At 54.2% G+C, this 25,963-nt stretch overlaps 1 protein-coding gene across 4 annotated transcripts in view; it reads left to right on the top strand.

Moving 5' to 3' along the window:
* CAPZB (capping actin protein of muscle Z-line subunit beta) overlaps window positions 1-25,963 on the top strand; it is a 135,027-nt gene that overhangs the window by 80,609 nt on the left and 28,455 nt on the right. For all 4 annotated transcript variants that reach the window (XM_049617942.1, XM_049617941.1, XM_049617944.1 and 1 more), the window contains exons 3-4: window positions 14,314-14,435; window positions 19,610-19,723. In XM_049617942.1, the coding sequence (XP_049473899.1) occupies window positions 14,314-14,435; window positions 19,610-19,723 (236 nt within the window). The remainder of the gene's footprint in view (window positions 1-14,313; window positions 14,436-19,609; window positions 19,724-25,963) is intronic.

The raw sequence follows: 25,963 nt of genomic DNA on the forward strand, positions 1-25,963 counted from the left end.
CGTGGGCTTCACTCTTGGTGAGAGTGTCAAGCCGAACGCAAACTTCTTGGTCACCCTGTTGGTTTCCACATTCTTTCCATTCCGGAGACCTGGGGAAAATCTGCCGATGCTCCACAGGCTTTGCAAATCTTTCCCTAATTAAAGGGCCTCCCAGCTGTGTGCCCGGCTCCTCTGCCTCAAATCTCTGCCCTTTCGTGTTTGTGTTTAAAATTCCGTCTTTCCAAAATGTTGGCCGCTCAGCAAGTCTCCTTGCACGCCTCCAAGAGGGGAAATCCTTTCCTCTTTGGTTTCTGTTCTGCCGGGCACGGATTTGCGTCTCTTTGGGTTGGATCGTTCGTGAAGGCGCTCCGTGGTCCTTTCTGTTAGACTTGCTGGGTGCACATTGCCCCGGCACCGGGAGGTGGCAGTGCGTGCCCTCGGTGCCCGTGCTGTTGCCCTCCTGGAGGCATGAAGGACAAGGGTATCGTTTGGGTTTCGTTCTGGGCAAAATGAACAAAAGAGCTCGGTCCTCCCGTGGTGCTGGCTGGTGGGCAGCAGTACTGTGAGGTCAGGGAAGTAGTTCAGGAGGAGTCTGATCTACGTGAGGATCACCGGTAGCAGGAGGCTGCGCTCTCCTGATGGGAAAAAGATACGCGGTTCTTGTCAGCTGGAGCTGGGAGGCGTGATTCATCAGAAACCCACAAAGACCCCTTCCTCGGCCTCGCCCTGCCCTAATAGAACTCCCTAGTCAGGGATCTATCTGGCGTCTGCGTTTTAGGAACTGTGTGGCATCCTGTTGCCGGTGGACCCCCGGGAGCAGTGTTTTAGGTAATGTTTGGAGAGCCTCCACTGAGGAGGCCTGAAGAGTATCTCTCTAGATTAGGTCTTGCTTTCTGGTCGATGACAACCGTGAGACAGCAAAGTCCGTTGGAAAGAGATTCCGCTTCCTCAGGACTTGGAGAGTCAACAGGGAGGCCTGTGCAGCCTGGCAGGCACTGGCCCTGGGTGAGCAGTGCCTGGGTCACCCCTGTAGAGCACATCTGGGACCAGATGGAAAGCACTTGAGAGCAGCATGGCGTGCCCAGCCTGTCTCCCTGACCTTGGAAATGGGTCTAGCACGTGGGCCGGGACCTGGAACAGCCTGCATGTCCTTCGGGGACCTGGGGTTTCTGATGTGTGTCCATCGGCAGTCCCTTTAAGAGCGGATGGCGTGCTCACTGCTGGTGACCAGGTCTCAGATGCATGACGGGGACACTGAAGTTGATGAAGATCCTGTCATGGGCAGGAGGAAAACACCGCTTCCCTTTGGTGTGTGGAATTGGCGTGGGGGGCTCTGAGGGGGGTAGGGGAGGTCACTCCTGGAAGAGAGAAGAGGGCGTAGTGTAGGTTCTGTGTACAAATAGAGAAATTTCTGTTCGACTTTGAATTCGAGTGTGGGATTGAGGGCGAAGCCCATGCAGGAGCCTGTTCCTTCTCCCTTGTGCTGGGTCTGGGTCCTGAGGTCGTGCACCTCGGAGGTGGGCCCAGCTCTTAGGCTCTCTTGGATCACACACAGTGCCTCACTCAGTAGATGTTGTGTTCAGTTTTAGGAAGAACGTCACAAGCTTCTGATTAGCTCCAAAGGCCATTTCCTGGACGGTCATAGAGATAAGTACATAGGCTGTCTTTTTTTTTTTTTTCTTTTAATATATTGTTTTTAGTGTTTATTTTTGAGAGAGAGACAGAGACAAGAGTGTGAGTGGGGGAGGAGCAGAGAAAGAGGGAGACACAGAATCTGAAGCACGTTCCAGGCTCTGAGCTGTCAGCACAGGGGCTCGAACTCACAAACAGTGAGATCGTACCTGAGCCAAAGTTGGACGCCCAAGCAACTGAAGCCACCCAGGTGGCCCTAGACTGTCTTGATCTGTGAGACTTTGCAGAATCTTAAGGCTAAAATGAACCTTGCTAGTCGTCTAGTCTGGTGGCTTTCAGATATTTCTTTAATGACTGGAATCCTCTTTCAAGCTAAATCTTAACACAAACACAAAAGAGTCAGGCCCTGTCACCCTGAGCCCCTCTCCACCAGCATGCCACCAGGCACCGCTTCTCTGCCTTGGAGAAGCAAAGGACCCATCTCATTCAGTTGGCCCATTTTAGAGATAAGGAAACTGAGGACCATCCAGTGGTCTATGCCCATTTCATTAAGGACCCAGCTCCGGCTTCCGGGCTGCTGATGCGTCCCCTACTGTGTGCTCTGTTTATTAATTTGTTTTGATGTGGGAAAGCTCTGGGTTATAAGGGTTGGTGCTCCAGTAGCTACTGTGAGTGAAGGAAAAAGTAACATTGCCTTTGGCCCCCGGTGCCCAGATGCTTACTAACCCAGACTTCAATCATGTAATATATTCTCTGCTAAAACCCAAATTGGGGGCGCCCGGGTGGCTCAGTTGGTTAAGCATCCGACTTCAGCTCAGGTCATTATCTCACAGTTTGTGAATTCGAGCCCTGTGTCGGGCTCTGTGCTGACGGCTCGGAGCCTGGAGCCTGCTTCAGATTCTGTCTCTCTCTCTCTCTCTCTCTCTCTCTCTGCCCCTCCCCCGCTTGTGCTGTCTCTCAAAAATATATAAATGTAAAAAAAAAAAATTAAAAAAACCCAAATTGATATTTTTGCATTTGCATTGAATTAGACTTCTCTGGATGTACCTGTGCTCTCCACCTGGGACATTCTCTCTTGATTTCTCTCTCTTTTTTTTTTTTTTTTTTTTTTTTTTTTTAAAACAACAGCTTAATGGAGATATAATTTACTTGCTGTAAGATTCACTCTTTTAAGGTGTACGTTTCATGGGTTTCTAGCATATGCACTGGGTGGTGCAGCCATCTGGATTCCATGCCATACTCCTTTGTCCAGGTGGGTGCCCCTTCTCCACCCCAGTCCCCCAGGCATCGCCGTGCCACGCTCGCACTTCACTTTTTGTAACTTAGCTCCCGGCTAGCTCCTCACACATCTGCCTGGACTCCCCTGCTCGTTCTCCCCTCCGAGGGAGCCCTGGGCAGCCCTCCTCTTCGTTTCTATGGCCGATCCAGTGCTCCCTGTCCATAGCACGTAGCACATCGGGACTTGGTTTGTGTCCCTGTCTCTCCTCCTATACTTTGAGCTCCTTGAGGGTGGGGACACTGTATTTAACCCCTCATGCACTTGGGTGGGTTTCATCTGGAACGTCAAATTTGAGTTTTATCTCTTAATGGGCCAAAGTGGAGAAACAGAGGAGCTCTTGATCCTGGAAAGACCCAGCCAATGAAAGGGGACACATTGGTGCCTCCTAAGTGGAGCCAACTTCCCCAGTAGGAAGAATTACAGATTTTTCTTTGTGCGTGGTCATTTTCTCTGGGTGACTCAGTGAAATTAAAACAAAACCTGATGAGGCATCCATCCAGTGGAAGGAATCCAGTGGGAAACATTGTGGCCGGCCAGCCAGGATGGTTTTTGTGCTAATGGGGGCGGGGGGAAGGCCCAGCTTGTTCTGGGCATGCCTCACATAACGTGGCACAACAGCGCTGGCCTCCGGCCCCGCTCAAACACACACACAGATGGCACGAACATTTCCACTTGAAAGGAACCAGCCACATCGCTGGAATTTTGCGAGACTGTCAGGGTTGTTTGGAAGTTTGTGGTCTTGGGAGTTTGGGGAGAATGTGTGGTGGAAAGAGCCGGAACTCTGGCATATGACTCGGTGGCTGCATGGCTCTGAGCCTCCGCTGCTGCTTCGCGAGGTCGTTGGCCTCCCAGGGTCGGCTGTAAGGGTCCCTGGAGCAAGGTGTACCGGGACCTGGCCCCCTGTGAGGCCTCGGCGGGGGGGGGGGGGGGGGGGGGGGGGGTGGCGTTGCTTTGGTCGGCGTACCCGCACCCACTCTAGGAATCCTGTCCCTGTGCCGGGACGCATGGATGGGTACCCAGCGGTTTGTCCCCCCCTCCCCGCCATGCTGAGCCTTCCCAGACCAGCAGTGAAGAACGTTTCTGCGTTTCACCAGCATTGCCCGTCTGGCAGCTCACTTCTCACTCGGGCGGCACATGCCCTCTGTTAGTTCCCTACCAGGATCTCAGCGTGTGCGTTTCCACGGTAGCCTGTTCGTAGCTTTAAGGAGGGCTTGCGCATGAAGGTTTCGCACGCGGGTTTTGTAAAGCCTGAGCCCGGGCCCAGACCCGAGTGCCCAGCGATGAGCAAGAGGGCAGATTGTTCGTTCACCTTCCACCCTGAGAGCGGCTGCTTTACCCTCAGGCCGTTGTGGGGAGGGGGGGTGGTTCACGTGGACCTCGTCATGCAAACCCCACTTCTGCCGGGTGCACCTCTCTGCCACCACCCACTTGGTGATCCTTCCAGCTGAAATAGTTCTGTCCCATGGCTGCTCGCCAGGCAGCAGGCTTCAGGCGGCACCGGCCGAGGGGCCTCCTCTAACTGCAGGCCTCAGCCGCATTGCTTAACCCATCTGTGCCTCAGCGTCTTCCTCTCTGGTCAGCGATAATTTGGGATGACAGTGACACCAGTGTGTCATACAGGGTTGCCATAATGATAAAGTAAGAACGTGTGTGTGGGTGCTCACAGGTGGCTCAGTCGGTTAAACGTCTGACCTCAGCTCAGGTCATGATCTCGCAGTCCGTGGGTTCGAGCCCCGCGTCAGGCTCTGTGCTGACGGCTCGGAGCCTGGAGCCTGTTTCGGATCCTGTGTCTCCTTCTTTCTCTGCCCCTCCCCTGCTCATGCTCTGTCTCTAAAAAATGAATAAATGTTAAAAAAACGCCTTGTGCATAACCACTTAGAAGAACATCTACAGCTGCTAGGGTCATAGCTTTTTTTTTTTTTCCTTAATTTTTTAAAAATTTTAGACACAGCTGTAGTGAAGGAGAGGGGCAGAGAGAGAGAGAGGGAGAGAGAATCTTAAGCAGGCTCCACGCTCACCATGGAGTCTGATGCAGGGCTTGAACCCATGACCCTGGGGTCTTGACTGGAGCTGAAATCAAGAGTTGGATGCCCAACCAACTGAGCCATCCAGGTGTCCCCAGGTAGTAGCTTTTAGAAACTGAAATAGAGGGGGTGCCTGGGTGGGTGGCTCAGTCAGTTAAGCGTCTGATCTTGGCTCAGGTCATGATCTCACCATTTGCAAGTTTGAGCCCCACATCGGGCTCTGTGCTAACAGCTCAGAGCCCAGAACCTGCTTCACATCCTGTCTCCCTGTGTCTGTCTGTCTCTCTGCCGCCCCCCCCCCCCACCCCGCTCACACTCTGTCTCTCTCAGAAAGAAGTAAACATTAAAAAAAAAATTACAGAAACTGAAATAGAGGGTGGAGATCCCCTGTCCTTCCCATGAAATTACAGGGCCTTAGTGTAAAGATCACATTATCAACAAGTTGTTTTCATGTAGTTTTTACCTGGTCTTTTTCCCTGAAAGATTTGAAGTGATTTCTAAGAATGCAGCCAAGACAGTAATCCCTTAATGACAAAGACTGAGGAGGCAGGACCATGGAACATCCAGCAAGAGGGTCACAGCTCTCTGTCCACGCTTGTCTCCGTATGGTCGCCACCGGGTGCTCGTCACATCCCTAGGGCTGAGAGCTTGAGTCTCCGTCTGCCTTGAGGGGCCAGCGGTCACAGGCACGCTCACCCTCGCCTCCAGCCAGCCAGCCCCCTAGCCGAGTCTCCAGGAGGGAGAACATTCTGGGAGCCTTCAGAAGATCAGAACTCGACCTGAGGGACCCTGCTGCTCTGCACTGGAGCACCATGTCACCAGCACTGGAAGCCCCGACAGTGTTAGGCCCCACCCTTGTCCTGAGGAGAGAGACCCTGTCCTGAATGTGTGAGGCCCACAGCCAAGGCCTTGTGGCCTGGAGGAGCATAGGCCGGGGAGTCACCTCCTCTCTGAAGCTTTAGGACTGCAGGGAACAGGCAGGGGTTCTTAGGTGCCCCGGGGAGAGCAGCCTCGGTCTGGATGGACTGTATAGGACGCTGGGGCAGTGGGCTCTGCTCGGGGTAACTGCCTGCACAGGCTCCGAGGCCACAGTGACTTCTGTCTGGTGACTTTTCTGCCTCTGGCTTCTTGAAGGTGTTTGTGTATTGTGCTCTGTCCCTGGGGGACAAGGCCTTAATTAAAAGGAGCAGGCAGGTTAGAATGACCCTGAATTCTCTAGACTTGCCTCCACCAGATGTGGACTTGTAGCCCTGGCCAGGGAATGGTTAATTTAATTAGGCTCCGGCTGCCTGGTTCATCCCCTTCGGGGAAGCGTAAGGTTACAAATGGACAACAGGAACCTTGTGTGTTCGCCTGTGGTTGACTCACAGATAGTGATTTTAATTTTTCCTTTCAATTTGCCCTCTTTTTGTTCTGCCCTTTCCTGACCCTTCCTTTAGAAAACCGTTCTGGCCTCTTATTCCAGGCTGTGAGCTTCTAGAAGGCAAAGCCTTTGGAGTCTTGAGTATGAATGGCTGAAACCCAGCCCAGGAAGTTCATCTCTGTTATTTCTCTCTGGGGTGGTTTAGGGCACCTGCCTAAGAAAAGAAAAAAGGGGAGAGGGGGACTGGTTTCTTGAGAAAGTTCTTTGTCATTAATGGCATGTGAAAAATTCATTTCTAAGTAGAATAAAATATCTGTTGACCAAAAAACAATTTCCTGGTGGTAGCACTGTTTGGCCAGCTTTGTTCAGACCCTGAGGACCGTCCCCCAGCGAACAGCTGTGTGCCCGTTGTGAGCACGTACTTAGTCTGCTGGGGGCACTACAGGTACCAGCCTCTTGAATCTGAGTGTGCATGGTTCATCACGTTTTAATGTTTCCAAAATTGGGAAATTGTTTCAGACACTCAGTGATATTCTTTCTCAGTTGTGCATCTTCCTAAATAATTTACAGACTGCCGATGAAGAATAGTCTGTCCTTTCATTTGAGGGATATCATTCTTGGCATCCAGTGATGATGGATGAATTAGAAGAGGGCTGGATCTGAAGTGGGAAGGAGGGACGGCGCCCCTGTGTGGGTGTGGTTGGGAGTGCGGGGACGAGTTCAGCAGGTGCGAAGCTCCTGTTTCTCACCAGGCTCTATGCTGGGTGGTGGCCTTAGGATTTCTGCTGAGGTCCAGGCATGGCTGGAGGGCTTCATGTGGGCAGGGACCCCCACAGCACAGCCCCTTCCCAGTGCTGGCTCCCTGTCATGGGAGGGGTGGCTTGTGGCCACAGATGATCGTGTCTTCCTTACGCTCGCCTTGTGGCTTCCTTGCCGCAGTCTCTGCGTGCTGGCTCTTGCCCCCCCCCCACCGCCCCCCCCCCCCCCCCCCCCCCCCACCACTTTCCTTCATTCGTGTGTCATCTCTTTGCCAACTCCCGGACCACTGAATCTCCACAGGCCCACTCTCGCCACCACTCAGGATGGCTCCTTGTGCACTTGTCTGTTCCCAGCGGCCGGAACAAACTTTGGGAGAGCAGGCTGCGTGGGTCCATCTTGTCTGCTACCAAGTCCATGGCACCGAGCACACGCCTGGTGTGGGTGCTCAGCATCAAGTGGAATGAATCTCTCGTTGAGGCGGGTATCGTAGCCCCAGTTCTGAAGGGTACGCTCAGCCAGGAAGCAGTAGACCGAGGATTTGAACTGGTGTTTGATTTCAAGGTTGGTGTTTTCCGGAAAGCCACACTGTAGGTTGTTTCCTACACCAGCACTTGTGTCCCTAAAAGCATCCTCTTTAGTTTTAGATTTCATTTTTATTTGTATTCGTATTAGCGGAAAGGGGGGAAGGATGTAGCCTTCGAAAGTAGAAAAGGAGCAAACTGTAGGCAGAGACCTCTGCTGGCCGCCCGGAGTCCTGCAGGCCGCCCGGCGTCCTGACACCTCCATGCCTGGGAGGGGAGCGGGGGGAGGGGAGCGCGGGGAGGGGAGCGCGGGGAGGGGAGCGGGGCCAGCCAGGCCTGTGCCCGGCTGCGATTCCAACATCACTCATCCGAGTGTGCGACCCAGCGGACAGGGTCTGTTTTCGATTCTTATCTCTCTGGTGGCGGGCTCTCGGCCAGCGGGCAGATCAAAAGATGGAATGTGTTCGTTTGGCCATGTTTTTAAAAACTGAGGTACAAGGGTGCACTTCTTAAAGACGGGGGTGCTGTGGATTAGATTATCCGTGGAGTTGCACTGGTCTGGCTTTTGTGCTTTTTTAAGGGTTCATCTCAAGTTTCTTTTTCTGGTTGAACAATTGTTTTCAACATTAATAACTAACGGAGGAGGGGAAGAGGCAAAGTTGAACCACATGGCGGCACAGACGCGAACCTCACTTGTGGCCGGAAACTTCTGATTTGTATCTCTTTTCATGTGATTGCTGTTGCGTTAGATAGAAAAGCATTCAGGTTGGGGCGACAGCAAGAGTGGATGCACTTTTTGTCGACCGAGCCGTTCCGTATCTCCCGTGTCCTTTCCCAGACTGCTGGCGAGTAGTGCTGTGACTTTGGGCAAGTTCTCAAGGCCCCGTTTTTCCCGTCCTTAAAATAAGGATTCTATAACTGCTCCACACTTGGGGTGCCTGAGGCCTAGAGGAGGTGGTGCCAGGAGAGTTCGTGATACAGTGCCTGGTGTTGGCTGTGACGGCGTGCTTGTCTTGATCCTCATTATTAAAGGGTCATCTGTGGCTGCTGCTCAGGGCGTCCTCGCCTGTCCTTTACCTTCTACCCCCTGGCGTTTTTTCTCTCCCTGCCCCAGCTCACTCTTCCTCTCCCCGCCCCCTCCTCCAGGGCCATCCTCCCCCCACACCAGGGAGCCAGATGATGATGTCACTAAAGAGCTGGGTGGTCCCTGGGGTGTGGCCTCAAAGGAGTCTGTGCAGTGGAGAAGTTGAACCTCCCCACCAGAAGGGTGGCCAGAAGGCCGTCCTTGTTTTCCGTTCCAAGTCGCTGGGAATTAAGTTTAAATCCCCCCAGCAGCCAGGATTGATCTGACACCTTTGGTGTTATCTGAACGTTCCTTGCAAAGGCCGAGAAGCAGTTCGGATGTGCAGTTTGGACAGAAACCATCCGGCCCTTGGGTGTAGGCACCAAACACGTGTTCTTGCCTTCAGAGGCAGTGGAGCCGATGACACACGCAGCCCAGAGTGAACTCTTGGCTTTGTCTGGACCCGTTCTTTCATTTAAATTGCTCTACAAACTCCTGATCTTTGAGACTTAATGTGATTTCTTCCACTCTTCCAAGCACTTGACAGGACTGAGCGGGGGTAGCCTTGGGGTTGAATGCAGGGGGAGCATCGGTAAGTAAGCGACTGCAGAGAGAAACTGCCTGTATTCTGGGTTTTGGTGTAACCTCGATCAAGATTAGTACCCACTTCCACAGAAGAAGTCGGCACACTTGCTGGAGCACTGGCCACACCAGGCATTTTGTGGGGCTCGGCCTCAGGAACTGGTCTCTGCCTCTGTAGGCTCACAGCACTCAAAGACAAAGAATGTTAAGTAGCGAGGAAGGAGTAAAGTGATAGCTGATGGCAGTATTAGAACAGCCATCCCCAAAGCATTTGGGGTTCAGCTGACATCAGTGTTAGTCCAGGAATTCCAAAGAATTTGGCACCTTGACAAAGAAGTCGGATTTGGGGCTGGGTTCTTCAAAAAAATTTTTTTTAACGTTTAGTTTTGAGACAGAGACAGAGCATGAACGGGGGAGGGAAAGAGAGAGAGGGAGACACAGAATCTGAAACAGGCTCCAGGCTCCGAGCTATCGGCACAGAGCCCGACGCGGGGCTCGAACTCACAGACCGCGAGATCATGACCTGAGCCCAAGTCGGACGCTCAACCGACTGAGCCACCCAGACGCCCCGGGCTGGGTTCTTAAGGGTGGTAGGGTTTGAGAGAAGGGGATGGGTTGCCAGGTTTGGCAAATGAAAATGTACGCCCCATGTTTTTGAGATTCGTGGTGTATCTGAAATTAAAAATGAACCGCCCGATCCTGTATTTTCTCCAGCAACCCTATATGCGGGGACTTGTCCAGTGGAAGAACGCATGGGCTAACTTGCACATGGAGGGAGTGCTGAACAGGACAGGATGGTGTTGGGAGGCTGCAGGCAGGAGTGGGGGGTAGGACGGAATGGAAGTCAGACAGGTGTGGGTGGTGCCAGATCATGACTAACGCACCCTCGAGCGGCTGCGCTGGCACAAATCTGTGGACACACCGTGTCATCCACACGTCTCAGTCCCTGTGGCGACAGGAAGAGGATTCTTCCAGGGCACTTTGTCTTTGACCGGAGAAACAGGACTGGTGGAAGGGACTGGAATACAAAAATATGGTCCAACTTGAAAGTTTACCCAAAAGGCAAAAATTGTGCTTGCCTGGTTGAAGAATCAGCCGGCCGTATCACGTCCCAGATTCTCTTCACGGAAGGGCACGTCCCTGCGCCTTCAGGAGTTCTCTGTGGTTTCTGGTGCACTGCCATAATTTTTCAGTGACAGTTTAGATGTATGTTGTTCTGGTTAGTACCTGGCCATGGACTTTAAAAGCCCCAGTCACGAGGGCAGCTGGATCTAGGAGCTCAGATAGTATCACCCGCTCTGCCTCGCTCAGAAGCTCATGCAGATGCTCTCCTGAGGCCTGCCGCAGCCCAGGGCCCTCACCCCCACCCCCGCTTCCCTGGCAGAGGGAATATAGGCCGTGTATCTGCCCCTGGAGAAAACTCCTAGGAAGGCCCCATCCCTGAGTAGGCCAGGGGCCGAGGCTCTCTGGCTGCCCGTGGGCAGCGGTGGAGAGGGGAGGTCAGCCCTGCCCCGGGCTTCATGGGCTTGAGAAGCTTTGTGACCAGAATAGGAAAGGTAGGCTGGGCAGGCTACGAGAGTGGCTCTTGATGACGGCTGGTACCACAGATGCTTTGCACTGTTGCCTCAGCTTTGTGCTCTGAAGGACAGGATGTCCAAGGTGGGAGGAGTGGCCTCCCTTCCGGTTCTTTACACTGACCTTGAAAGTTACCCTGATCGATCTACTTTGACAGGCAGGGAGGGCTGGATCCCATTTTCTAGACCAGTGGCTGCCACGTTTTTTGATTTCACAGGCCAGAAGTGCTTTTTTTTTTTTTTTTAAGGTGGAGGTGGGGAGGTCCCAGGAGAAAGAAAAACAGAAAAAGAAGAGTAGGTCACTGAGTTCCCAACTTGTAAAACAAAACCCAAGTAAACGTCTCATTTCATAACAGGCCGCCGTCAGCCTCCCGGGTCGGCGCCCGGTGTGTCTGCCAGAAGAGCAGGGGCTAGAACCCGGTCTCTCAGTTCTCAGTCTTGCCCCCGTTGCTGTGTTCCTCGGGGTCTGTATTCATAAACCGCGCCCCCCCCCCCTCCAACTTTAAAACTCTAGTTCTCTTTGTCTAGGGCTTTTCCACCATGTCATGATTCAGGTTTGAGATTGTCTGGCTGGAACCACAACCAAAATTGGTCACTGGCATCCATCAGAGTTCAGTTCTGGACGACAGATTCTTTTGATGAAGATTCTTGCTGCACACCAGCTTATTAACTTAGAAACAAAGCTGATTGGTGTTTGGGAGGCTTTGCGTTATAAAATTCCTCCCTCCCATGCAAATCTCCTCGAGAACTCACTATGCCTCTGACACTGCCGTAGGCACTGGGGATCCAGCAGTGAACAAGATTGAAGTCCCTGCCCTGGGGAAAAAAAAATCGACATTGTAGGGAAGGGAGACAGACAACAAATAAATTTAAAAGTCATTTCAGTTAGCATAAGTGCTAGGAAGAAATTATGGAGATACTTCTGATCCACGGATTCACCTTTGGGATGGCAGTGAAGTCAAACGTGTTTTATACCAAATCCCATGATCTTGTGGGCTTCCCTGTGTGGGGGGGTGGGGGTCCCTGCAAAGCAGCAGGACTGGTGGGGAAGGGGCAACAGCTGGCTCCAGGCAGAACTGAAGGCAAGAAGAACTGGATTCTCAAGGGTCCGTTTTATCCGGATCCCAAAGAGGCAGTGCGGTGAATCCAGGTGGGACCTGGACTGGCGCTGCCATCAGACAGTCACAGAGCGCAGATGACCGCGGCGGGTACGGAGGGGGGAGGGCGGGCGCTTCGTTGTCCAGTACTAGTGTGCGTGCATGCCCCCGTGCTGGGCATGGCTGGAATGCTGAAGGCATTGCCTCCTGTGATCCCCCAAATCTCGATGAGCTGGTTCTCTTATCCCCACTTCCAGATAAGGACTTTGAGACGTAAAAATGATTTGCCCGAGGCCGCAGGGACGGTAAGCGGTGGAGTCCGGAAGTTGCACGTCAGAGCCTGGTGGCTTGTTCTCTGCCACAGTCCGGGATGAACTGGCCAGCAGTGCCAGGGGCGCCAGCCAGTTAGAATGGGGTTCTAGGCAGAAGTCAGGGCCCCCGGGTGAGCTGGTCCAGCGCATTCAACGGTGATGCTTAGGGGAGGGGCTCGTCATGCTGGGCCAGCGCAGGTGCTCAGGGCCGTTCCTCTGGGCTAACAGCAGCAAAGCAAGACCACCTCCAGATCCCAGCGGCGTCGGGCGGAAGCTGTTAAAATCTGCCTTGCCGTGGCCGGGGCTTTCTTCCAGGCCCTGTGGCCACTGGTTGCTGAGCAGGGGGTGGGAGCAGAAGGGGGTTATTTGCCACCACAGTGTGCTTTTGGCATGCACTGTCCTTCCTCTTCTGTGTCAGGGTTACCATCAGAGGTGGGGGCGGGGGGGGGGGGCGGATTTCTGTGGCTGCTGCCTGCTCCTGGTGTGGCCCTTGGGCAGCTTGGTAACCCTGGGCCTCGGCTGTCTGTAATCTGGAAAATGGGGGTAATACATGCCTACTTCACAGGTTGTGTGTGAGCTCTCAAGTTGACCATCTGTACTCTGACAGGCCATGATACATGACAGACACTTGGTAGGGGGTAGGATGTTACCGTCACCAAAACTAACTTTGATTGGCCAGCCCCGTTTTGGGGTGCCTGGCTGGCTCAGCCGGTGGACCGTGAGAGTTCTGATCTCAGGGTTGTGAGTTTGAGCCCCACATTCAGTGTAGAGATTATTTTTAAAATAAAATCTAAAGAAAAACAAAAAAGGAAGAAAATAGCCCTGTTTTGTGTGTGTGTGTTTGTGGGAGCTGGACACAGGTGGTGTATAGGAGTTAGTGGTGCCGGCATCTCTTGGGGGCCTAGGTGACTGGCAGTGGTCCACGTAGAGGGAACCTCTGCCTCACAGAGGCTGGAGTTTATGCGAGACAGGGTCACCGTCTTCCAGCTGTGCCAGCCAGGGCCTTACAAGCTGCCCGGAAGCACCGTGGGGCTCAGCAGGGGTTCCCGGAGAGGCCCCGGAGGCTGGGTGGTCCCTGGGGTGGCAGTCTCCCCACCACCACCTTTCTGGAGGCCATAAGGGTCTTCTGGAGGAACGCGGGAACTGCCGCGGCCGTCTGCCCCCTTGCTGAGCCGCTCTGCTGGGTATCTTTGCCACATGATTTAACTTTTCCATTTGGAAGGGCTGTTGGTGCAGTTGGCAGCCGCTTGCCTGGTAAACGATATGGTGGGGCCTCCATAAACCCAGGCCCATGAAAGGAATAAGTCAGCACATTGAAAATACAGCATGGAAGTGACTCAGGCCTGAAGGAATCCATTTCAGAAAGTGCTGCCATCGCTTCCTGGAATATTTTGGTGGAAATTGATGTTTGAGTTGGGAGGAGGAGGAGGAGGAGGCGGCGGCCAGCGGCCTGGTTACCAGTGGGGCCACGTGTCAGAGTCGGCAGCATTTGTCGTGGGGTTCAGGCCCTGGGGCCCTCTTTCTCGGTGACATGGCTCCCAGTGGGTCCACCTGAGGTAAGCCAGCTGGAGCTTGGCGCTGGGGGAGGCCGGTGTGTAGCTACCTTTGCAGCAGGTAGGGTCGACTCCGCCAGCCAGCCTGGCAATGCTTGGCCGGGGGCCTGGAAAGTATTGGAAACTCCAGCCGGCATGGGAGCCTGTGGGAGTTCTCCGGCACGGACGGGTTATTCTCAGAGTTCTTCGGATTCCTGTGTATTTCAAATGTTTACCTTCTTCTCAGGACTTGAGCTTGTACTTTGCCCACCAGAGACCAATAGCAAGCATATACATACTTAAATGTACCAGACCACCCTGGCGACCAGGTAATTAACGCTGCACGCAGATTTGGAAGGAAGGCTGTGTTGGAAATCACGCTCCGCTGTAACTCAAGAACAGGTTTCTTTATGGAGGGACACAGTTGGTGTCAGACACACGTGGAAAAGAAAAGAACAGGCCCATAATTCTGGCAGAGTACCAAGGGCCAGATGTTAAATATGCTGACCACAACGTGGCTCTGGTTGCCATTAGCCAACCTGGTTTTGACGTGTTGTTTTAACCCCCCGGTTCTGCCTTTTCCTTTCTTTCTGCCAGGTCCCCAGTCTGTGTGAAGATCTCCTGTCTTCTGTTGACCAGCCCCTGAAAATCGCCAGAGACAAGGTGGTGGGGAAGGATTACCTTTTGTGTGACTACAACAGAGATGGGGACTCGTACAGGTGAGCTCCCACCCCGAGAATGCGGCAGGCATGGTGGGCCGGAGCCCGGGCCGGGCGTTGCCACCGGCCCAGCAGCACGAGGACCACTGAACTTGGACAGTCTCACAGCCCACCGGCCTTCTTTCTCCCTGACTTTCCTCCCTCTCTCCCACCCTTCATCCCTTCCCACCATCCATCCTGCCATCCGGTCAACCACTGGGTGCTTGTGGGGTGCCTCCAGAAAGCATTGGAGATTCAGCAGTGAGCGAGGGCCCCTGCCCTTCCAATCTAACGGGAGGTGGCTGTTGTTACAAAACAGTAATCGCGTTAAGCTATGCCAACGGCAAGGTATAGGGTGTGCACGTAATGGGGATCTTGAGCGCGAGGAGGGACTGCTTCAGTGAGGGACGTTGGGAGGCAGCTCTGTCCACCAGATCCGCAGCTCTCCTTCCTCTTCCCATCGCCGTGCTGAGGGCCCTACCCAACGAAGTTGACGTTGGCCCCTGCATTGGAGAATCGCCACTCCGGAACAGGAGGTGCACTTAGCAGCTGGTTACTGTGTGATGTGGTTCATGCGACCAGGGCCAACCGAGCTCATTTGGAATTTGCAGGTAGCCTAGAAGAGGCTGGGGAAACTCCAGGAAAACTTCCTGACGGAGGTGATGTCTGAGCTAGGTTTTAAGGGTGTCTAGGCGTTCTTCCTGTTAAACATCAGGAATCCCTAAACTGTCCAGCATTTCTGTGATGGATTGCTGTGTGCATTGCCTTGGAGGATGGTGGAGGAATGCAGCCTGCTTTAGGTTTATTTGGAGGCCACACAACCTGGGCTGAGTCTTACAGCTTCGGCCTGATGTTCTCTTGGGGCAGGGGGCAGGGGCTGAGACACGGAAGCAGGGAATAATTACCTGGAGTCACAGCGTTGGCTCCAAACCAGCGCTGGCCCCTGTAGCCACAAGGCCTTTGACAGATGACTTACCATTTCTGGTCTTTAGCGTTCTCACCTCTAACCTGGAAATCGGGGGCTTTGTTCTTTTCGGCAGAACGCGTGGTGACATCTCTGTAGGCCTGTCCTCTGTGTGCCGGCACTCTTTAAGTCCCTTTTCTGTGGAGCTTCCGTCCCAGTGAGGAAGCCAAGTAGCGAACGCAGAAGTCAACCGAGACTGTGAAAAGTGAATCGAGAAAATACAAAAGGAGAGGCAGGATGGAAAGTCAGGGACGGTACTTCTGTGGGAATATGTGAAATGAGACTTGATGAGAAGGTTCGGTCATGCGCGGGTCTGGGAGAAGAGCGTTCTGGGCGTAAAGTCCCTGGCTGGAGCTGCGCTGGTCGGGCTCAAGCTTGACAGGAAGGCCGGGGTGGGAGTTGAGGTCAAGGGTGCGGCAGGGCAGGTCCTGCAGGGCCTTGAAGGACGTAGCACAGAGCTACGAGGGGTTAAAAGAAGTGACACAGGCCAAGTGCTGAATGGCACGGAACCTGGTGTGAATTACGAACATTTCATTGATACTGACTTTACGGAGAGACGAGGCAAATGTTTTACAGTCGTGCCCCCTTGCCAGCTTCGATTCGAAGTTAGGCCAGGAATAGATTTTGGCCCCGTCCAGACCAGAGACCCGAGTGGAGGTGGTGAGCAGCCGTCCGACTTGAGAGGCCCGTCCCGGGAGTAGAGTCAGCAGCGTTGTCGCGGGGCCGGGGCGTGGAGGAAGCAGCAGTGAGGGGGGATGGGGAGGTGGGGGCCGCTGCGGACTGAGATGAGGAGGACTGTGGGAGGAGCTTGAGATGTCCTTTAGGTAGGACGTGGAGATGGCAGGTAGGCTGCGGATGGCCTGGAGTTCCTGAGCGAGGGCTGGATGAGGTGGAGATGCCTGGAGGTGCTGTGGCAGCCGGGATGGATCGGGCTCCGCCCTGAAGGGCCAGTCCTCGCTGGAGAGGGGTCCGAGGCGGTGCCGAGTGGTCTGACCGGGCGGCACACCGCCAAGGGACAGGCGGCCCCTCCAGGCACAGGGTTCAGGAAGCTTCCGGGAAGAGGTGGCCCTCGAGCTGACTCTTGCTCACTCAATGTCGTCATTGTATTTTTCTTTTCCACCTGAAAACTCCAGTCCGCTGTGTGCGGCAGCTGGTCCCTGGCAGCCTGTGGGACGGCTGGAATTGTTTCCGTATCCAGTGTCCATGCCCGGGCCGGGCTTCCCCAGTGCCTGCAGCCCCTCCAGGTTGCCCCACCGGCTCCCGCATTCCTGGGGCACCTCCTGGGGACCTCAGCCAAAGAGGAGCCCAGGGTGTTCAGGGCACAGGACTTTTCTTTCCTTTTTCCCTTCTCGGGGTACAACTTCAAGGTCTTCTGATTTCTCTCCACACATTTCCATCCCGACCGTGTTTGATCGTTTGCTTAAATAAGATCCTTATGGCGTGACCATTGCCAGCAGCACTGTTTGAAACCTGTTAGCTCAAACAAAAAGCATTCTCTGAGGGAAATGAAAGGCCTGACTTTTGAAATCTAACCGTTCCTGTCCATCTGTCTTTTTTCAAATGGCCTCCATTTAAGCTCTTAAATGTGTTCTGAGTGCCCCTTCCACTAAGAATATTCTGGGTAATGTTATGATTTTTTCCCCCAGCTACAATTACCCCGGCTCCAGGACTAACGGCTTCAAATGCTGTCGTCTGTGAGCCAGGAGAAATGTGAGTTACAGGCTTCTTGAAAATTCCAGGCCCCCGGTCTGCAAGAGAGATGGGCTCTTGTGTCTAATCAGGTCACCTCCAAATAAAAGCCAGTTGGAGAAGGTCTTCCAGGCCCGCAGGAAGGCGATGGCTGTGTAGCTGGGGAAACGAAGGTCAGGCCCGGGAGTATTCTGGGAAGTCTTGAAAGGGGCACGTGGGGGGCAGGGAGGGGGGCCTCAGATTCTCTTCCACTGCATCTTTGTCTCGGGATCTGCTGCGAGGCCTCTGTTGTTCCTCAGAACGAGCGGAGGGTGGCTCCTTCTCTTCTGGTTGGAGGGCCACCAGCAGAATCCCCTTGGGTCCTTCTTTCCCACCCCGTGCTGTAAGGCTTCGGCCCATCACCAGTGCTCACCACCTGGGAGCTCTGTGCTGGGCGCAGGGATGTGAGGAGGGCAACGTGGGCTCCTTCCCCAGGCGCCCTTCTGGCCTGGAGGAGGGAAGGCTAGGACTGTGGCAGCTGCAGAGATAGACATCTGTATGTGAGAGTGGAGGGGGTGTGTGTTGGGGGGGGGGGGATTTATTCATTCTCTTAAAAGCTTAAGCGAGCATGTGGTTGCGTGCCAGCATGTTCTAGGTGCTTAGCGGACAAAGAAGACAGGAAAGACTTGCCTTCTTGGAACCTTGGTTCTGGAGTTGGTTGCCTGAATGAATTCAAATTAAGTAAAATTAAAACAGAGCCCCTCGGTTGCACTAGCCACATCTCAGACACTCAGCAGCCAACCGAAAGATAGTAGCCGCCATTTTGGTCGGTGACAATAGAGAACATTTCTGTCGTGGAGGAGAGTTCTCTGATCACAGTTTGGGGGAATGAAGAACATGTGCTATAACAGTAAGAACAGACACCTCAGCCACGCTCTAGAAGGGAGAGGCCTTTAGGCAAAGATGAGAGGGTGCTTAGTGTCCGCTTCACAGCTGCTCCCTAAGCTAGATGGGTCCTGGCTTACTGGATAACTCTTCCCTGTGCTGTGTGCCCAGTTCAGGATGATCACAGAGCTGGCTGCTGGTCAGGGGGCAGAAGGAGCATCTTACCCCGTTCTTGTGAAGTCTCTGTTCCAACAGAGAGGAAAATGGTGCAGAGGAATGGTCAGCTTGGAAAGAACGGTTTTCAGACTCCTTGCTTTCGAAGTGGCCGGGGCTACTACTGCCTAGAGCCCCCTTTGGGAGCCAGGCCGATGACTCTTCCCGCACTTGCCCTCTGTGGCCCAGCAGCCGAGAGAGCTGGGGCCTGTGTGCAAAGGCAGCTGGAGGAGTGGCCACCCAGCTCCCTCTGTTTCCAGACTTGTGATTTGTTAGTGATGGTGCCCAGGAGTGGGGGGGGGGGGGGGGGGGGGGGGGGGGGTTGTGATTTGTTTGTGGAGGTGCCCAGGAGTGGGGGGGGCAGTGAAGTCCCCTGGAAGAATGAGGCTTGTGCACGGAATTCATTAACACTGGGGTTCTGAGGACAGCGATCCCTTTTTTCCGTAAATCAATGCCAAATTGAAAGGTTCTTTGGAACTCTCTGCGATGCAAAGGTTGGTTGTCAGCTGGGGGCGACGTGGAAAGGCGGTATGCGTTTCTTATGGTGGAGACGTCAAGGGGTTTCCGTCCAGGAGTGGGAAGGACTTTGTCCACAGCCCGTGGCACCCGCACCGCCCCTCCGTTCCTCTCTCCTTTTCATTCTCATTCTTTCTCTGAACTCCACCTGCAGGAATGCATGATTAGGCACTTCCCCTGGAACCCCCTTTCCAGTACTCTCTGTCATTAAATGCTTTCCTGATGGGGCAAAATACTTTTTTTTTTTTAACGCGGGAAGTCTTTGGGCTAGAAAAAGGCTGCCTCTCATTACTTGGCTGTCTTTGTATGTGCCCGTGGTCTTGGATGTTGGGAAGGCTGTCCTGTTCCCATGGAGAACAGGACCCCTCAGGTTTTCTCACATGTAATCAGCAGTTCCCCTGGGGCTGAGTCTCTTGCTGCCTCCGTAACGGACAGCTCCCTTCTCTTATCTTTAGTTGTGTAGGCAGGTCTTTGGATTAAAAGTTTATACAGAACTGCCAGCAGGTCAGAGAGGCGAGAGGGGCGTCTGTTGATCAATACAAAGGTGAAAAGAGGGAAATTAGAAAAGGGGGAAGAAGGTGTCACATCGTTGGCACTTAGTACATGCCAGGCTTTGGTCTGGGCACTCGGTGTGTTTTCTCCTTCGCTCCTCACAACAGCCTTCTCGTAGCAAATGGTAGCCTCATTTTATACACTCGGAAAGGGAGGCTCAGAGAAGTCAAGACGCTTCCCAGAAGTACACAGCTGACGAGAGATGGGACTCGGGGTCCGTGCCCAGGCCTGTGTGCCTCAAGCCCTTGCTCTGCAAACTCCGAGCAGGGCCTGGAAACTGCTATGGATAGTGACTTTGCCTCTGAAATGTCAGGCACCTGGGGCTTGGGCTCACGGCTCACGGGCCATGTCTTCCTGGAATGATTCATGTTATCTCTTTCTCCTTCCTCCCCTCCAGGTCACCATGGAGTAACAAGTATGACCCTCCTTTGGAAGACGGGGCCATGCCTTCGGCTCGGCTGAGAAAGCTGGAGGTGGAAGCCAACAATGCCTTTGACCAGTATCGAGACCTGTGAGTTCCTTCCCTTTGCACTCCAGCTCTTGTGGCTTCGATAAGTAAATCACAAAAGGGAAGTGTGACCGGGCCAAACAGCCTTCCTTGAATCTGTTACCTGGCTCGCCTAACTGAGTAAAACAGCACTCACGGCAGGATGCTGGGTGTTTGTTTGGCTACCGGGTCGGTTACGAGTTGACTCGGTCAGGGGTGGAACGCTGCCATGCGCAAGCCCCCCGTGCAGGTCCCGTGTTGTGCTTCATAATAACAGCAGGTGCCACTGGGAGCGGCCACTTAATCGATCGACCTTGCAAGGAAAGGCCCCAGAGAAGGTTAGCCTCTGAAGCATTTTTTCCCTAATCAGTAGAATCTCACTGTAAAAGTTCTGTACTGAACATAGAGCACAGCCGTAAAATACGCATTGCCCCAAATTGGGTCATTTCAGAGAGGGATCCGCAGAGGTTTCTGTGAAGGGCCCGAGAGCAAGTTAAATTTTAGGCTTCACAGGTCACTTAAGTGTCTGTCCTTTACTCTCAGTGTTTTCTTTTTGTACATATCGTCCTCTAAAAACCTAAAAACCCTCTCGAGCCTCGAAGTGGGTGGGATTTGGCCCTCGGGCTGTTCGCCCACCCAGATCTAGGCTGTGGGCAAGAAAGTGGAAACGAGAGAAGCAAAGCATCCGAACCGCCAGAACCGTTGTCCAGCAGCTGGTGGCGGTGCACGTGTTGCGACGACTGTAGGACTCCGGTTTTCAGACAGTTGCAGTGGGCTTCCAGCTCACAGCAGATTTGCTCCAACACATTTAACAAAGAATGTCTTTTAGAAGCTGGCTCGGGAGGAAAAGTGACACTTCTCAGGCATACACGCACAGAAAATCCCCATGACGCTTAAGCAGACGCATGAAATACAAAAGCCCGGCTCTGAGGAAGCCGGGAACAGGTGGCCTGAAACAGCTCGGTCGCCCCCGAATGCTTCGCCTTGTGATTCAGCCGTATCTTCGATATCTGTCACACGCCAGTCGTTTACGTACATTACCTTTCGTCCCTACAAGAACTTCTGGGGAAGAGGGTTGTCCCTTCCTTACAGACGAGACCGTGGGCTCCACAGGATGTCGAGGCAAAGAGCTGGCGCGTGAGTCCGTGTTTGTTGCCACAAACACGAGTCACTGATTTTCACAGTTAAAACCAATCCTGGTGTTGAAAGCGTTCTCGAGTCCAGAACCACGCCGCCGGAGACCTGCTGCTCGTGCGGTGAGGCTGGGAGGGGGACGCACCGCTGTCTCCTCGTGTATCTGTAGTTGGTTTTTACTGCCACCTTTCCCTCCGCCGTCTGCTAGGAGGCCGGCACAGCTCTCCTACGAGAACTCCCAAGTGGAGTCCGTCTCGTGCTGTGGGGATGGTACTGATAATGAGAGGGCAGCGATGGGCGGTGGCCAGCCAGTGACGGTGTGAGCGCTGTGCTCACGGCCTCGCTGGACTCCCCGCCCCCACCCCCCCATCTACTCTCCAGAACAGCCCGCGTGAAAGGATCGTCCCCATTCTGCCAGTGAGTGACCGGTTCAGAGAGCCGAAGTACACTGCCCAAGTTCACACAGCCAGTGAGCAGTGGACCTGGGATGTAAAGTCATCCTTGTCCAGAGTCCAGAGTCTGTTCACTTACTCACCCGGCATGGAAGGTGCCCGCCAAGCACTGGGGGTGTGGCCTCGAACGTGCTAGACCACGTTCCTGCCCTCTCGAAGTGTCCACTGTGGGAAGACGGTTGTGAGCAGGTACCCCGCTGGGTGGTGGGGCAGAGAGTGACTGGCTGCTTTAAGCGGAGCTGTTGGGAAAGCTTCTGCAGGACGTGACCTTGGAGCTGAGGTCTGATGCCCGGAGGGGGCCAGCCACGCCCGAGCCAGGAAAGAGCAGTCTGTCAGGCCGCTTGTGCGGGCGCCTCTTGGATTTTCCAGGGGTCCGAACGAGAGTGGTTCTGATTTCTTTTGGACTTAAGGGTTTGAGTTGTGATTTCCTGAATGAAGTGATTCAGACTCATGGCCTTGGTCCTGCCCTTTTGGGGCAGACCTAGGGAAGGGCCCAGTTTTGTCTCTGACTTTCTTCTCCCTCCCGTCTTGCTGGTTCACATATGTGACGACACGTGGTCATTGTTAGGCGTGTGCCTTCTGTGGGGTCTTGATTGGCCAGAGCGGTCACCCCGCTCCGGTATAGCGAGGCCTGGGACTCCCTCCCTGGGGGTATCTCCTCACGGCATCTCCTGAAGAGACTTCCCTTCCTGAGCAAATGTCCACCTGAAGGTGTCTGTGAGCCTGTGCCCACCTCTGCAGGGGTGCTGACCCGCTGTGGGCTTGAGAGGGACTGACAGGACGGCTTCCTGCACCCGAGTGGACAAGCCCAGACCCTGAGGTGCCGTGGCAGGCATGGAATCCAGCCCAGAGGACGCACCTCTGTCCCCAGCAGCATCTGCGTGCTGCTGCTAGCAGGGAGGAGAGAGTTCCGGGCCTCTGGGTGTGGGGGGTGCGGGGAGGCCCGCTTCTTCCCGTGTGCCAACAACCACAGGCCACCACACAGGTGGTGATTAGAGCTGTCACTGGGGACCGAGAGTCGTGTTTCAAACCACCCACTGTTATCAGAGTACTGAGGACACTCTCTCCTGAGACCATGTGTGAGGAACATTTTCCCAGCTGGACCACACATGACGAGAGTTAAAATGAGACACATTTCTGGGCTAAAAATTATGAAAACAAATCTTTTTCCCCCCTCTTCTTTCTTTCCTTTTCTTAATTACTTTTTTTTTTTTTTTTTTTTTTTAACATCGTGGTACCTCGTTCACCTCCAGAAGTTCCATTCTCAGTTCAGTTCCCGAGTTGGTGGTAGCCACGTTGGTGACCACGGTACGGCCCAGAAGGCTGACCTCTTCTCTGCCCTGTGTTTTTGGAGTAGAGAGAAGTCAGCTGGGGGCTAGGAGGCCTTTTCTCTGCCTTGAGCACAAGCCAGTGGTTACCTGGGTGTTCCGGGAAACGGATCGGTCCATGGGGTGAAGGGGCAGTAGGTCACGCCCTCCCTTTACCCTTCAGCTCTGTCCCTTCCCATTAGAAAGGCTCATTTGTTGTCACCCCCAGCGAGTGAGGCCACAAAGCCCTCCTTCCGCCTGTCTCCCTGTCGTGTTGGCAAAGGTCGCCGCGAGGGGAGGCGTTCCCCTAGCACTGCCTTGTGTCTGCTGCGTGAGGGGCCGGGAAGAAAAGTGCTGCCACCACGAGCGCAGAAGAGGCGCAAGGGCGTGCTGCCGTCTCGGGGGCACCCCATTCCATGCTGGAGCTTGGCCTGCACCCCCATAGGCGTTGAGGAGCCTGGAGAGCAGACTCCTCCCCTGTGCTCACCTGGTCTTGGATTCCCAATGACCCCAGATGTTTCTGATTTCTTGGGTCCTGATGGGTCACAGAGTTAGGACTGGCCTTGCTTTGTGCCCGACTTCTTGACCACTGACCCTCTCAAGTGACTGAAGCTACCAGGCTCCGGCCTGCGGGCTCAGAATCCTTCTGCAGCGAACACTTCCGGGAGCGTGTCGTGTAGACTGCTGGTGGGAAGGGCCCTCACCGTGCTGGGAAGGCCACTGAACGCAGCCCACAGAGATCCCGAGTGTTCCTTCCTGCCACCCTCCCTGTTGCCGCCCCCGTTGGCTTATGCCTGAAGACCTTGCAGGGATATTTTGTCTTCCGGCAAAGTGGCAGACACCCCTTTCTCCCCTGCTTATCATGGACCCGTTAACCTCGATCCTTCTCCTGCTGTTCTCCTTGGGAGAGTGAGTGCTTGAGACCAGAACTGAAACGTGATCCGGGTCAGGCATCTAGAGCCACCCAGGCCTTGCCAGAGAGGGAGTGCTCGCTGTCTCCCCAGAGGCTGCTCTCTGCCCTGAGAGATTACGGCTTCTTCATTAGCATCCTGAGGACCTGATGGATTCTATCCTCAGGTCCGGGGCGGGGGGGGGGGGGGTTCCTTTTATCCGGGCTGTGACAAGGCTTTGAGTTTGCAGAGAGTTAGAATGAATTATGAGCCCCTGGAACTGATCAGAGTGGTCACAGGGAGGGAGCCGGGGCCAGGGATGGATGGACCCACAGACCCTCCACTTGTAAGGGGCGTGGAGCCCCCTCTCCTGCCTGCATGCACCTTTCCCCCATCGTGGGATAAATGTGCCCTCAGTTGGGGTGTGGGCAGGAGGAGCCTTCAAGTAGGAGCCCCTCACAAGCCGGTCGGGTCTCTGCTTCCCTGCCTCTGACTCGGGTCCCTCCCATGTTCATTGATGCCCTTTTTTGCCATCATCAGTGGTATGGTGGCAGCTTTCCCCCGGAGGAAGAACTGTCCCAACGACTGTTGATTGTACCACCCAAGCAGCCCTCATTTTAGGTCCAAATAGTCAATTTGCTGCACATGCTTAGGGGACAAGCCTGTTTTGCTGGCGGGCTGGGTGGGGTCGCTGTCTACTCTCAGGCCATCCTGATGGCTCACTGCCCTCGTCCAAGCCCTCCCACCCTGGTCACCAACATCCAGGCAACTCCATTCTCCTCTGCCAAACCCCAAGACGGTTTCGTACCTGTGATCGTGGGCCTGGCTCAGTCCAAGGAGTGTCCCCGTGGCCTGCGTAGCACCTGGGGACATGGGAAAAGGTAGCAGAAAGGGCAGGCTCTTGGTCGGCTGGCTTATGGGATTGCTTCACGTTCTTTCTTGGCAAAGTTGACTGCTTTTTTAGGCCCAAGCCTAGGGTAGCTCATCGGTCACAAAACCCCATCGCTTGATCTACACGATGCATCTTCCTCGGGGAAGAGTCGGGAGTGGGGATTTCAATGTGGGGTGGCCACCGCTGCTGCCAGGGACCTCGCACTGTGAACCCCAGGATCGGTGCTTTGATTTTTCGGGTTCCCAGGGAAACCTTCCCACCTCTGGCTTTCACACCGGGTCTCACTTTTGCCTCTGTCGGCCTGGATTCTGCTGAGACCAGATGTTCTGACCAAGTGGGCTGGCACTGCTTTCTTCCAGAGATGATTACTCCCGTCTGTGCCAAACATCTTGCCCCGTGCTCTGCGGTCCTTGGCTCTTGGCTTGCAGCAGATAATACCTTCAAACATGCGGTTGCAATTTATTGGCCTTATAAGTTAATTTTAGTGGGTGTGCAATTGATTGAAATCAAAGCTTAATGAAGGCCAGAGTCTGGGGGGTGGAGGAGCTGGGTGGGAAGGCGTTTCGTGTTCTTCCCTTGCTTCGGGTCTGAGATAATCTTCAAAAGATTTAATTAGCTTTTCTAATCAGCTCTCCTTGTCTGGAAGAAGTTTATAGAATGAAACAAGGCTGGCGTCCCCGTGGCAGTCCAGAAACCCACAAGCCTCTCTGGGAGCGGCCAGGGTGCTGGGTGGACGGGCTGCCCCCAGCTCCCTGCCTTTTCTCCACTCTCTGGGGCCATGCACGAATTGTGGTTATTTCTGCCTCTTCCTTCTTCCATCCTGTCCCTCTGTCATTTGACATTTGGGCAACACTGGCCCTGGAGGGGCACGGCATCCACATCTGTGTGTGAAAAAAGTTTATCGCCTTGGTTTCCCGAATCCTTGGAACTTCATGTTCCCGGCTGCCTCCCCAGACCTTGCACCCGGGGCCCCTGGGGTCTCCCCCCCTTCACTGGACCTGAGTGGCCGGCTGTGGAATCAGGAGGAGCCGGGCCTTGAAAGGGCCTGGAATTCCTTCTCTGTTCTGCCCTTACTCACTCACTGACTCTGGGCAAGTATGTGAACGTTCTGAGCGTCTGTTTCCTTGTCTGTTGAAGAGGTGCCCCCTGCCCTCTTAGGGGTGAGGGGGGCATTCAGTGAGGTGCTGTTCATAAGGCTCCTCTTGCACCGACTTAAGCGCGACAAGATTATTCTAGTTTGGCAGTAGTTATCCCGTGGATGTTTCATGTCTTGGGCCTTTTATGGTTGTGGGTATGAGGTGGCTTTGGGTGCAGACGTGGTGAGAGAGCAGGCCGTGTCACATCACCAGCCACACTGGAAGGCTGTGGGTTCTGGTTGGGGCTCAGCTACTGGCCCACAGCGAGACCTCAAGTAAGTTCTGTCTCGAAAACGGAGTGAAGTGGTTCCCATCTGTGGTGATGGGAGAGAGTACTTACGATCGTTCCACAGATATTAAGAACCTTCTGTGCCCTGAGCACAAGGCACACCAGGGAGTGGGTCAGGTGCAGCCCCTGCCCTCATGGGGCTCACTTTTTCTATTACCATTTTT

This window comes from Panthera uncia, assembly GCF_023721935.1.
Source record: "Panthera uncia isolate 11264 chromosome C1 unlocalized genomic scaffold, Puncia_PCG_1.0 HiC_scaffold_4, whole genome shotgun sequence".
NCBI classification, from domain to species: Eukaryota; Metazoa; Chordata; class Mammalia; order Carnivora; family Felidae; genus Panthera; species Panthera uncia.